Below are 14,125 nucleotides of genomic sequence, written 5' to 3'. Positions count from 1 at the left end.
GTATATCTGATCTAATAAGAGACAATCTATAGAGCAAGACTTGACAATCAAGAAGAAATCTTGGCCCCAACCAAATGTTTTAGGAGCCAAGCATATTTCTTTTGCCCAAGCTAGTTATCACACATGAATAATTTTAGGCTCTAATTTTTAGTTGCCATGGAAAAATGCCCAGGATTTGTCAAGCCCTGCTATAGGAAGCACCAATTTGTCTTATTAGCACTAGCACAGTGTCCTGAGGAAAGCAATGTTTCAGGGCTTGCCTATTAATGTCAGATTGGTTACTTATTATAGTATTAAATCTTGTTATTATGAGGTTCTCTTCACACTTCAGGCCATATCCTTGTAAGCTCTATGCATTTAGACAACACTAGGGATCACCATGGTGCTCTTGAACAACAGGTTTAAGATATTTGCCTGATCCAGTGTCTTAAAGACCTATTAGTATAATCCCATGGTTCTCAAATTTTTGTCAGTCGTGGCTCCCTTATCCAATTCATGATTCATCTGTGGCTCCCCAGAATAATTTATTAAATATTTTCACTTTTAAAACAGAGAACCACTTCATAACATAAATAGACCCACACAGGGCTGAAACTAGGGGAGAGCAGGCAGGTCTCGTGCCCTGGGTACTGGATCATAGGGGGCGTAAATTTTATTCTCAAACCTCTCCTTCAACATTACAAGGGGGCCCCAAAATGCACTCTTGCCCCAGGTGACCAAGCATCTAGTTGCAGCCCTGGAGACACAAATCAATATCTCCAGCTCTCTGTGATGCCCTGACGAAAGTTGGTGATGCCCCTAGGAGCCGTGACATACTCTTTGAGAAACACGGGTGTGATTCCTTCTTCTTTGGAGGGAAAAAAATCAAATGGCCTCCTTTACTTAAGCCATAGGTTCCCAAACTTTTGTTCCATCACTCCCTTCAGAAATATTTTTTCTCTCGCCACACCCCCAACTCAAGCGAACGCATAGGATTCTATGCTACACCCATAGCTTCTATCGCCTCCTTGGACCATTCCATTGCCCACCGGAGGTGATATTACCCACTTTTGGAAACACTGACTTAAGCCCATAAGATCCAATATTTTATTGGTAATTTCTACTGTAACTTCTTCTAAAAGATGATATGACTTACTTTTTGCAACAATGGTGAAGACATTTTGTGCAAACCAGTTTGCCATAACGCAAAGCTTTCCAGTAGTAATTTTGCTGTGCCTGGTTTTAAATCAGTTTATGAAAAGTACCTTGGATGACCTGACACGTGGTTAACCAAGGCTCGGATAATTGAGGTCCTGTTGTATGTTCTTTTTTGCCTTTGTATTACCCAACAATTTCAGTAATCCACCATGGAAGTCTGCTGTATGTATGTTTGAAGATATCAGTAGACCATAGTGTTTGATGCTTTCTTTGTATAAGAGTTTTTCCCCCAATTTCGATTCATCTTAAAATTGATTATGTTTAATAGGGCAACATAATGTTGAATAATTGACAAATATTTTGCTTGTAATTTTTGTAGAAATATTAAACTACAGATTTGAGTTGTGTGTGTAATAATGAATTTTAATGTTATTTTCAGACCGAACAGTCATGCTATGGACAGTGAAGACATTTGCTGAAAAGAATCACAAGTACTTATTCTATCCAGATACACAATACAATCAAACTTCTCTATCTAGAAACTGACAGAGCCGAAAAAAATTTCAAGATAGAGAGTTTTCAAGAAATAGTTTTTTTTTACCTAAGGACACGTGAAAAATGGCGAAAATTTTGATTGATAAAAACTAAAAATACCATACTATATTTTGATCCATGCTAATGAAATTATTGGTTAAGTTACACAATCAAAAATATGCGTGCTCAATCACACTATATGTAAATACACTAAAATATGTTTGAACTTTTTTTTCTTCAATTAAATTTTTATTTATATATCTTATTTAAAATTATCTGTGAGCTTAGATTCTTATGAATCCATGATCTTCTATGTTTGCTTTAGTAAATGGTGCAGCATTTTTTTAGTATGCTCAGCATTTTTCACTGTCACTCTTTTCTAATTCCTCTGGAGCATTTTCTGCTGTATTTTCGTCACCCGAGTCGGCCATACATTCATCAATTTTCATATCAGTTAAGGGGCAAAACAAATTTATAATGAACTGTCTCTTTCCACAAAATCGGAAAATTTCAAGATTCAAGCACTTTCAGTGATGTTCTGAAATTTCATCTTCAACATTGTTCCGAGAATCTTTAAAATTCTACTGAACCACCAGATCTCATCCTTCATCGCTAAGATGACTGGTTTCAAACCCATTTTTCTTAAAGTAATTTTTAATTGTCTGTTGGCTGCCTTTTTGCCATGCTGAACAAGCCATTCACATCATATCATTCTGTCATAGAACCCACTAATTATATATATATATAATTAGCATTTCATTAGCATTTCAAAATCAAAACTTTATTTTTTTAATTGTTGCTCAGTCTGTCCCATGTTGGTAACTATTTTTAATTCTGAAAATGTAAAGATACCATTGTATTAATATGAATGTATAATATTAATTTTCCAATGGTAGGTCAGTTCGGACAAACATAGAATATGACCACGCGACTCATGTGAAATGGAGTCCAGATAACAAGGCATTCATTGTGTGTGTGTCTAATGAGAATTCTATCCAGGTTCATAAAGTTGGAAAAAAGAAAGATGGATCCTTTGGAAACGTGGAAGTGGCTTTAAGGTTCCCTGTCCGTCACAATACAGACATCATAAACATTGGAATCGCCTGCAATGGACTTTTCATCATGAGTTGTTCCTCTGATACGACCATGATTGTATGGGATTTGAAAGGTGATTTATTTCTTTATTTTGTAATGCAGTAAAAAGTCCAATATTAATATAATGAATACTGCTTCTAGCGAGTGATTGTTAAAGTGCTAATGTTAAAAATACAAAAAATATTTATTTGTAGTGAGTTGAAAATTTGGAAGCTTCTGCTATAACATTGAAAAAATTCTCAAAAAGCCAATTTTTCTTTCTATTAAAAAAATTAAATTGAGGATGACACTCATCATTGCACATGCACACAGAAAAGTCAAATTTTTCACCCCCCCCCCCCCGCCTTCCCATTCATAGGCTTTTCCACTATGCACATGGGATTTGATGATTTTATTCAATTTTTGTCACTACCAGGGCTTATTTGACTGAAATTTTCAGAATAAAGTTGTTTCCAGATGACTGAACAAATATCATGCTAAAAAAATTAATTTAACAAAAATATGTTGACAAATCCATACAGCCATAAAGGTAAGCAGTGATATACTAACTGACAAGTTTAATTGCTCGGTTGGTCAGCTGAATCTCTTTGGCGATACAAATTTCTATGCAAAAACAGCTAAAAGAGAATCACCAAAAATCAAATTCATGACTTTGATTTGATGATGAATAAACAGAACAATCTAAAAGGTGTTTTAACACTTTGATAAAGCAGCAATTTTCAATAATTCATAACTGAGTAAAAAATTGGCATTCACAAGAAATTTGTTATAATAACAATTTTCCTTGTGGTTAATGAGCTATCATTGTAACAGACTTTTACTGTTTTTCCCACGCTAAGCAATGCTCCCTCTGAGCTGTGTGTGTCTTTGCACTCCTATGCTCACAAATCACTTATAGACATCATTTTAAACTGGATGTGTTAAAAAAATGTGTCGTGCAAAAATTTGAGTGACGGCAGTCAACATAAATGTGGTTGTCTTGAACGTGATCATTTTATGCATGTAACTTGTAATTAAAATTTGCATTTATACTTTTATGAAATATGGTGGATCCCATTAACATTTCTTAACCCTCTAGTGTGGGGTGAAACAATGTTCCATGAATGCATGGGCTGGGACTCACAGACCTATACTGAATTATATATTGCATAAAATATTTATACACTTTTTTATTTTAGTATTTAAATACATTTATTATTACATAATTTTAGCCCACAATATTAACATAAAATGAATGCAATTAACCATTGCTGTTACCAATTTGTAGTGAATTTCTGGGTTACTCATGACATCATACTAAAGCAGAAACTGATAAAAACAATAAAATGAATTTTTTTAATGTATGTGAAATAAAGCTTATATGAATGTTTATATTTTCATATATCTCATTTTGACAGTCATTTCAAAATATTCATATCAATTACCATTGAAAAAAAATTGTTGCTTGACTGCTCGGATTGGTTCTTGTAGACCCAGATACAGATGTCTTTCAACAACTCTGGAAAGAAGAAAAATTGCCATCTCGCCTAAAGTTGGCACAGTAGATAAACAAGTTTAAATAGGAAATTAGCAAGAACCTCAAGAAAATTGTTCCTACCACCTGTCCGTAAATGAGAAAAATACATATGTATTGGTCTCACAGACCCAACCTGCGCACTCAAGTGTTAAAAAAAAACCACCCTGAAAAACCTTTGTAGGGGGGGGGGGGGACGCTTTAAACTAGAGATCTCAATGAGTATTAGTGTAAGATAGGACCACAAAAATAAGTCGCACTATGTGGGGAAACGCTCTAAGAGGTAATGGTTGGTATCCACTGTTAGTACTGAATGTTGATGTAATATTGAAACAAATTTATGTTAAATGCATACTGTATATAGTAATAGTTTTTTGTTTAGGAAAAATACAAACCAAAATCATTTTTGCTGTGTATTGAACAGTCATATAAAGCTTGACTTTTCACTATTTACCCCTTTATAAAGTCTGTTTCATTGTCTTCCCAAGTGACCTCATAACTATATTTGATTTTATATCGATTTTAGAACAATTTAATTTAAATAAATGTTTCTTCTTATAATATTAGTGGAAGCAGATATAATCTATATTCTTATTGTATGTTTTCATATTACATAAAGGTTTTTTTTTCTTTTTTCCCCTAGGAGAATGTTTAGCGACAATTGATACTTTGCATATGAATAATTATCATGCATGTATATCACCTTGTGGTAGATTTGTAGCTTCGTCAGGTGAGTTGTATTGCTTGTTTATTTGATTATAATTTTGAAAATGTAATTTTAATAATGTATGACAGCATAAATTTGAATTTTCACTCATTTTAAATTTATCAACCTTCATTTTACGATGTGTAGCGCTGATATGGAGTGCATAGGTGCTATTGCTTTCGATTTACCTGGAAGTCTGATTTTTCGTATCTTTGTAGAAAAACTCCTAAAAATCCTTCATATTGTGCTTTGCTTGAATGGAAAAAGTCCCTACAGAAAGTACTCTTTCCGTTATTACAAGGTTGACCACATTATTTCTCAGGAAAATATGGGAAACTAGCTGTTACCCAGGGCTTTGCTCGCATGGATTTGGTAATCTGAAAATTACTTTGCGATGATGCCTCATGAACCCCTTAGGAGTGGAATTTTCAGAAATCCCATCTTAGCCTCCGTATCACAATTTTAATACTAATCAAATTTCATATGTGTAGCTTCAGAGTGGTTTCAGCTTGACCATGATTGCCCCATATAACCTTTGAACCCACTTATGACCTCCTTTTGGGGTCGAATTTCAAAAAAATTCTTTGTTAGTTTTTATGTCATGAAATAAAACTACAGACAAAATTTGTTAATTAATTCTTCAGCGGTTTCAGCTCTTCTTAATTTCTCTATGTAGCTTTGAACCCCCTTCCCTTTCGACCCTCTTAGGGGATCGAATTTTGAAAAACCCCTTCTTAGTGAGACTTTGCATTATAAAATGAAACTGCTGACCAAATTTTATATTTGTAGTTTCAATGGTTTTGACTTGGCAATGATAAATCAGTCAGTCAGGATGCTATTTTATATGTATAGATAAGGTTTTCAAGTACGGGAAATCAATTGTGACTAAATACGATGCCAAAAGTAAGTGAAGTTGCCAATTATTGCTAAAATCTTTCTGAAAAATCACCAATGGCAGAAAATAAAGTGCTATAAGAAATCACAGTGGATTAAAATTAATTCCATGGAAAAAACATTTAATATATGACAAGTATGTGTGAGGCATAATATTTCTTATTTTTAGCTATAATTTTTTTGATAAGTTGGCAAAATAATTTTAATCTTTGATTTCAGTGAAAGATAAAAAATTCAAGTGCACTTCATTGAAAATGCAGGAAAAAAAAAAAGAGACATTTTTGTTTTAAAAACAAATTGAGATGGCAAAATGGGATGGAAAATGGATTACATCACATGTGGAATTCGGTAGAATCCCCCCCCCCCCTTCCCCCCCCCCCCAGTAGTTTTCCATTTTATTTGTATGACATGGTTTCTTTGATGCGAAATATTTCGTCACAAGTTACACTGCAGAGTTTTTCAAGTCTGTGAATTGACACTTATGCCATTGCTAACATTACTTTTAATTGAAGACACATTACTAGTTTAATTTTTGCATGAATTTTTCTTTGAAAGGTTTTACTCCAGATGTCAGAGTGTGGGAAGTCAGTTTCTCAAAGTCTGGCGAATTCAAAGAAGTGAAGAGGGCATTTGAGCTGAAAGGACATACGTCTGGAGTTTACTGTTTCAGTTTTTCAAATGATTCTTCTAGGTGAGATGATTTTTGTGAGTTATAGCAGTTTTTGTGAGAATCGATAATTTACAATAATGTTATTTATAGAGCACGTGAAGGGTGGTAGGGGAGAACACTTTCACAGTCCATAAAATAACATTTTGCAGGAAACTAAAAACAAGCTGCGACTAAGATCATTGTTCCTGTTTATGCCGTATCTTTTTTCTTTTATTATAGTAGACTGAAAGCATTTTTGCCTCTGGTGTTTTATGCAGTTGAAAGAGGCAGTACTGAACTGTATAAAAGTGCACAAACATAATTTTCATTTTTTTTTTCTTTTGGACCAAAAGTGTTCGTCCCCTGACCTTGCAAATTTATTTGATATTGTGAAAGTGTGAAAATTTCAGAATATGAAATTTGCCAAATTAGAATCTCAATTTTTTTTTCCTTCCCCCTTTTGCAGGATGGCTACAATATCCAAAGATGGAACTTGGAAACTATGGGATACAAACAGTAAGCGAGTGATCGCACCTCTCATTTTTTTTTTTTTTTGCTAATTAGTGCAATCATTATTTAACTTGATATTAGATTTAAGTATTTTGTAGGTCCATTTTTGCCTCGATAAATATGGTCAGAGCATTACTAGCAGGGTTTCTAAACTTGTCTCACAATGGAAATGTTATTCTTTATTAACATCAATTGAAATTTCTTATGCAATGTGAACTTCACTTCATGTGCCAAACATGGGGGGGGGGGTGATGATGACCCCCAAGTGGAACATAAAACACTGCAGCAACCCTGTTCTATCTCTCACTGTTTTTATGTTATGGTAGATAGAAGGAAAATGTGTCAATCTGAATTCCTAAAGTTTTGAGAGACCTACACGCAAACTATGTATATGTTTGGAAAGAACGGAATACTCACCTAGGATATCTGGATTCAATGACAAGAGGCGAGTGCTGAGATATTGGTGGAATGAAAAAATGTAATTGTCACCAAAATCCACTAAATGTCTACTTCGACAAAGAGTTTCAGTGATGTTATTTTTTCATATCAGTTTTAGTGATGTATTATAAACAAAAGGCTGAATTTCTCTTCAACTGTAAAACTAATATAGTTTATTGTAGGATTTTTAAAAAGCTTAGGGAATGGATAAGTTTCTGGTAAATTTTGACTGATTGTAGCTTGAAGGGTGTTTGTGGAATTAGTGATTACAGATTTTAGCAACGATTTGATTTTGCATTTGCCAATCTTTTGGCACTTGTAACTTGCTATTAAATCCATATATTCTGATGAAAATGGTGTCACCTTTGGGGATTTCTTCTGCTCTTTCTAAATATGTGTCTAGTTTGCATGTAGAGTAGGTCTTTAAGAAACGCCACAAATTTACGTTTTCTTTCAGATTTGACTCATTTTTCTTCTATCCACAATAACTCAAAAATGGTTAGAGATAAGACATAAACAAGCTGTGGTTTTTTATGCTCATCTGTCACCCCTTTTCACTTGGCAGATTAAGTGAAGTTCACCCTGTATTTTTGTCTCTGGTCGAGCTTGTGATGTCAATAACTGCTACTGATTAGCTTGTTACAATTTAAACTATATCTTAATCTTTGAATCTTTATGCATGCATGTGGGCACAAACTTCTTGCCTTGAAGGACCATATTTTGCGTAAGATTGCTTTAGTGGCTCTTAGAAGAGAAAAAACAGGAGAACTTTGTTTGATTCTCATTTATCCTCTATTAACCAATATCGGTTTCCATTGTAATAATTTTTTCCCTTAATGATTAATGATATATAAGTAAATTATCCTTGAAATCTGTTACATAACCATATGCATGCACCTTGTAAACATTCCTCTGAGGAATTTATAATAACAATCACGGAAGTCAAATTCTTCTACTGATGAAAATAAAGATGTTGGGAATGGCACTACTGAGATTATTGATAAGCAACATTGAGTAAAGAGGGTTTGTTTATCCCCCCCCCCCCGCAGCGCCTATTATAGTGCTGATCAGTGAAATTTTTAAAACCATTGAAAGGGTTAAAAACAAATTCATACAATATTTTTAGTATTCCATTCTCTTAGAAACATTGCTTTATCATTTTATTTTTAATGTAACTTCATTCCTCAATTTTCTCTTTTCAGTTCAATACTCAAGAGGACAAGAGCCATATTTATTGCGTACTTGCCCTCTGCAAATGTCCTCAAAAACAACAAAGCCTTCTATAGTTTTGTCCTCCGATGGACGTACAGTTGCAATCAGTTCTGGATCTGATATCTTTATATATTCTGCCGTGAATGGTGATCTCCAGGCAACTTTATCAGAAGTGCATTCAGGTGATTAATGGAATTTGTTTATTTGTAGTTCTGTAAGCTTTTGTCATGTTTTATTCATACTTATCCATAAGTATGAAATATACCCTTTTAACCCTTACTAAGGTGTTTTTAGTGATAATCTGAAATTCAACCAATGCTTGTTTTTACGAACTTGTGCAAATTTGAACGTAAAATTAATTTTGTTCATAAAATTGGAAGCTCGTAATTGGAAGATCCGTGACCAATGTTTGATGTGCTGATGTAAGATGGTCCTGTAGGCCCCAAATCCATTTTTTTCATCCGCCAACATGTAATACATGGCTATATATATATAGTAGCTGTATTGGATTAGCTCCATGTGACAAGAGAGAAAAATAAATCTGAAAGAAAAAATATTTTTTTATAATAGATATATATATAGTTTTTTTCCATCAAATTTTGAAGAAAAAATAATTTCCACATCATGCCATGATGGGTTGCCATAGCTTATGTGGATATGATAATCATGAAAAAATATGCCAAATGGTGATGACCCAGAATCGTGCCTTTTATTTTTCAGACTTTGGCCAGGGATCTCCAGCCACTTTGCTGACTGGCTGGCCAAAGCCCAAAACTCTGACATTGGCTGGGTCAATTTACAATGAAATTGGTTATTTTTTCCGATATAAGTCTATGGATTGATTTTTTTTTTTTTTCTTTACAGAGCCTATTCGTGTCCTTCTGTTTTCAGCTGATGACCAATACCTAGTAGCGGCAGCAGGACGCCTCATAAGGGTGTTTCTTAATGTTCTTGGTTACAAGAATGTGGTTCTCGGTCTTGAGGAAGCCAAGAAACATGCACCCAATCAAGCCACGAAGGAGCGATTACAGTCGCAGATAGAAGAAGCCAAGTGAGTCAAATTACGTCACTTTTATCGATATTCAAGATAAAAATTTAAAAAATTATGTGAACACTTTGGGCTGTAGTTTTCCTATCACTTGTGAAAAAGAAATGTAATTTTTGAATATTTAAAGGTGCTTCTACGTGGTTCTTCTTCGGCACATGGGTTCTATTGGAAGGGGCAATAAATAAATACACCTGCCTTTGGGTTTTCTTCCCCCCCCCCCCCTCTGAACAAATTGCAATTGCATTGCTGTAGTCTTATGCCTGGCCAGATCCGAGAGGCACAGCTCCAGTGTAGTCTTGTGATATTTTGTCACTACCGGGATAAAAAAAAAAGTAATAAACATCCCGAACAAACACAACTAGAGGCAGAGCAAACACAATCTAGAATTAGAACTCGTCGCAATTCAGATTTAATTTACGTAGAATGCTAAAAGATTTGATTTAAAAGTTTTACAAAGTCTGACAAAAATTGATATTACCAAGTCGTTCGTCCATATCTCCATTCACCAGGAGTCAGTTCATCGTAGCTGGATATTGAAGTCAACTCATCCGTTCTTTTACCTCGGTAGGCATTACATGATGAAGAAGCGGCCTTGCAAAGGAAGTTCAGGAACTTAGAAGACTATGGTGGCATTCCAAAGTAGGACACCCTAACTTCCCAGGTGCAGTGAACCGGCAAGTGGTGAAGTATGACTGAATTCAAGTGTTGTGGAATTACAAGTGCAGAGAAATGACATTATCACTGTTCTTTATACTGAAGAGGCACCAATCGTGATTTGCATATAATCCGGATTTCTTTCATCACCATGACTGGTTGATGTCATTCCACCATAAACAGTCAGTTGAACCTCTCAGATGATATTTACCTCAGTGATGTTTATCCATCACACTGGATCAATGTGCACCACAACATCCGACGACCTTGGGCCAACACCAAATGACCTACCTGACTTGTGATATTTAGGTGAGAAATATTAAATTAACAGCAAAAATTTATTTTAAAGCACTTATTTAACTGTGGTGGTTCCTCTCCAACAGCTGCGGGTTATAACTGTTAGTCAGTTTGATGTTCATTAGCAATTCCATAGAGGAATATGGATGAGGTGCATGTGTAGTTTAATAGTCTCTTTGATGTACCAACAAAAAATTAATCCTCACTAGTACAAGTTTTGTTGCTTGTGTTGTAAGTTACAAGTATATAAGTTCTGTTCCAGAAAGGTGATTCGGTTGAAGCGCATAATCACTTTACTGGAACAGAGAGAACTTATGTCTCCTCTATAATAAGAGAGCTAGGGGAAAAGAATTTTAATTTTAAATGCATAGGCAAATTGGATCCTGACTATTCATCATCTTACCCGAGAAAACAGTGAAGCAGAGTAAGCTCAAAATATTTACCACCACGTACCAGATTAAAATCAAGATTGTCATCTCTGTTCCCAAAACAAGGCAATGTCAACAGCTCATGTCTCGTAATGGACTAGAACATCAATGAAGCCACTGAAAGTGATTGAACTTAAATAGCAATAATGACCCAAATCAGATGATCCAGATCATGATACTAATTTGCTGTCCTGTACTTCTGATTAGACTATTTTATTTCGCAGGTGCTGAATGGATGTTCATGACTCATTATAAGCATGAATTGATAAATTATCTTTTGATTTATTTTATAATTTAATTTTGTGTGTGAGTGCATGCATGTTCAGAAGTACCTTTAACTTCATCCTGCCATCTGGTGGGATTCTATCTACCAATAAGTATTTGGACACCTATGCAAATGATGATATCTGCGGTCCTGAGATACGTCACGCCCTCCGCCGGTATATATTGTGTAGGAAACAACATTGGCATTAGTCGCATGCAAGATGCCACGCAGTTCGGAGCTCTCTGATTTCGAGAAAGGTATAATTATCGGGTATCACAAAAATGACCGATCCTTAAGGGACATATCTAGCGAGCTGAAGTACCCAAAATCTATTGATTTTGAATAAAGTTAGTTTTTCTTTTCTATCACAGGTGTCCAAATACTTATTGGTAGATAGTGTATATGTAGAAAGATTTAGGGAGAATGGCTTTATATAAATATGTGAAGTAAATTCCTCTTAGTGAAAAGAGGAAAGATTGAATTGAACCCATAGCATAGCTACAGGGGCTCCCAGTCTCTCAAAAATCCTTGTCGTCTCAAATTTTTTTCCGTGATTGGAAAAAAAATCCCTACTTTTGCAGAAAAAAAGGTCTAGTTCCATTTTTTTTCTTCTCGAAATGATGTCACATGTGTAATATCTATTGTCGCAATTGCATCAAATTGTGAAAAAATGTTTCATTTTGGCTAAAAAAGACTAAATTTTCACTAAACAGCTATACTCAGTTTGGCCTCCTCAAAGTAGAATCGGCAAGATGACCCGTATTCCGGATAACTATACACTGTGCTAAAATAAGTATATGTACTTGTCTGTGTATGTCCGGTTTTTGTCCTAATGACGATTTTTTGTTTGCATGATTTTGATTTGAGTAGTTATGACAGGATCTGCTTTCATTTTAAATGAATTCAGACCTTATAACCGCAATGGTTCATAAACTTTTGCTACTTATGTCTCCCTCGACTTAGCCGTGGTTCATCTGTGGCCACCTAGAATAGTCTAAAAAAACCACTGCACTGCATATATCAATGTCACCAACTCTCTACAATGTCCCTTGACGAAGGTTGGCAACATCCCTTGGAGCCTTCACGCATACTTTGATAGCCACTGCTGTAACTAGAATTACAGTAGACTCTCACTTATCCAGCACATATAAAACCAGTGTCAGGCCCGTAACTAGGCTGGAACAATGTCCCGGGGGTCCTGAAACTCATTATTTGGAGCTTAATCCTTTCGTGATTCTCCCCCCCCCCCAAAAAAAACAGTCTGCTTGAGAAGGCACGCTACAGGCCTGACTAGTGTTGTGCTGGATTGTTGAAATCACCGGACCACTAGAAGGCAAGTAAAAAATTTCAATAATACAGGACTGGAAAATTCCCAGGCAACTAAAAAATTGGTATTGGAACCTGAAATTTTCTTTATGTAGTTACTAATTGCAGGCCGAGAGTAGCACAAAATGTTTGGAATTTATAGCAGCATATCTGCCAACATGAAAGATGGTCACTATGCCTTGAAAAAGTTGAGAGAAACATTATTTTGGACCTTTTTCCTCGGTTAAACATTTTTTGGCACCTAAAAATTTTTTGCCATCTAGATTTTTTTTTGATTTTCCAGTCCTGCAATAATGCAAACTTATGTGCATAGGCAAGTGGGGCCCCTGTGTTTGTGACCGCCTGAAAATTTAAACAAGATATATTCATTGACTAACAAAACATCTATTACTGTAGTCACAGGGACCCCATGGTTTCTGCATTGCCTAGGACCCTCTCATACCAAAGTGGGGGCTCTAGAACACACAATAACACTTTTCCATGCACAAGGGATCCAGCCTGAAAATGGCGGATTACTGGATGGGCTGGACGTCCGAATACGCACATCCAAACTATAGAGTCTACTGCATACATGCAGAGAGTCAGCTGATGTGTCCAGCGACCCCCCAACCTAATTTTGTAAAAACTAACTAATAAGTGACTCATTTACATATAACTTGAGTAACTTGCTGCACATTTACAGATCACCTAAGCTGCCTGCTGCACATTTTTGGAGTGCTTAAGCTGCCCATGGTGCAGTTCCTTAAATCCGAAGTAACCTATGGCACCTTTGTAGATAATTCAAGTGACCTGATACACAGTTACAGAGTACTTAAGTAGCCTATGGTGCAGTTCCAGAGCATTTAAGCAGCTCATGAGGGCAATTCCACATCACTTGAGTGATCTGTGACACATTTCATTGAAGTGGCCCGCGACATATTTTTTCAAACCAAAGAAGTTGCCCGCCTATAGTTTCTCCTATAGGTTGAGCATCCTTAGTCAACTGTATTTCAATATTTTTACAATGGTGGTAATCATAGCGCCATCTGTGAATTATAGTGCCATCTGTGAATTTCACAAGCCTGTTTCATCTCTGTTTTTTGTTTTTTTTTTCCAGATCCTCATTGAAGTCATTCGAAGAGCTTGTTTCCAAATGAAACTGTTTTTTGTAATCATTTTCTTATTGTAATTTTTATAAATGTGAAATATATTGTGATATCATTCTCATCATTTCTTTGAATTTGATCATTTTATTGGAATGAAAATGTGTTTTTCTATTTGGTTCAGATTAATTGCGTTGTTAATAACTCGAGTACTTTTTGTACGAAAAAAACATGGTATTAATTGTGACATTCCAGTTACAAAATATTATGTGATGTACGAATTGTGCTGGACATTTTCATCAAAAAATCAACAGCCGTATTTTTTTCATTCTTATTT

At 35.3% G+C, this 14,125-nt stretch overlaps 1 protein-coding gene across 2 annotated transcripts in view; it reads left to right on the top strand.

Annotated features, from left to right (window-relative positions):
• Positions 1-13,915, top strand: part of LOC149069172 (transducin beta-like protein 2) — a 29,971-nt gene extending 16,056 nt beyond the window's left edge. The window contains exons 3-11 of one of the 2 annotated variants that reach the window (XR_016195106.1): positions 1,577-1,628; positions 2,568-2,839; positions 4,923-5,009; positions 6,435-6,570; positions 6,995-7,044; positions 8,679-8,870; positions 9,553-9,739; positions 10,305-10,699; positions 13,803-13,915. Coding sequence is in view for 1 of the 2 variants with exons in the window: in XM_089250451.1 (XP_089106577.1) it covers positions 1,577-1,628; positions 2,568-2,839; positions 4,923-5,009; positions 6,435-6,570; positions 6,995-7,044; positions 8,679-8,870; positions 9,553-9,739; positions 13,803-13,842 (1,016 nt within the window). In the remaining variant the exon portion in view is untranslated. The remainder of the gene's footprint in view (positions 1-1,576; positions 1,629-2,567; positions 2,840-4,922; positions 5,010-6,434; positions 6,571-6,994; positions 7,045-8,678; positions 8,871-9,552; positions 9,740-10,304; positions 10,700-13,802) is intronic. The other variant, XM_089250451.1, reaches the window with a different exon arrangement.
• The last annotated feature ends 210 nt before the right edge of the window (positions 13,916-14,125 follow it).

The sequence above is a fragment of the Pholcus phalangioides genome, unplaced genomic scaffold, assembly GCF_987345545.1.
Source record: "Pholcus phalangioides strain wild (caught in Gottingen) unplaced genomic scaffold, Ppha-v1.0 ptg000024l_1, whole genome shotgun sequence".
Taxonomy (NCBI): domain Eukaryota; kingdom Metazoa; phylum Arthropoda; class Arachnida; order Araneae; family Pholcidae; genus Pholcus; species Pholcus phalangioides.
This window is presented reverse-complemented; position numbering and strand designations above follow the sequence as displayed.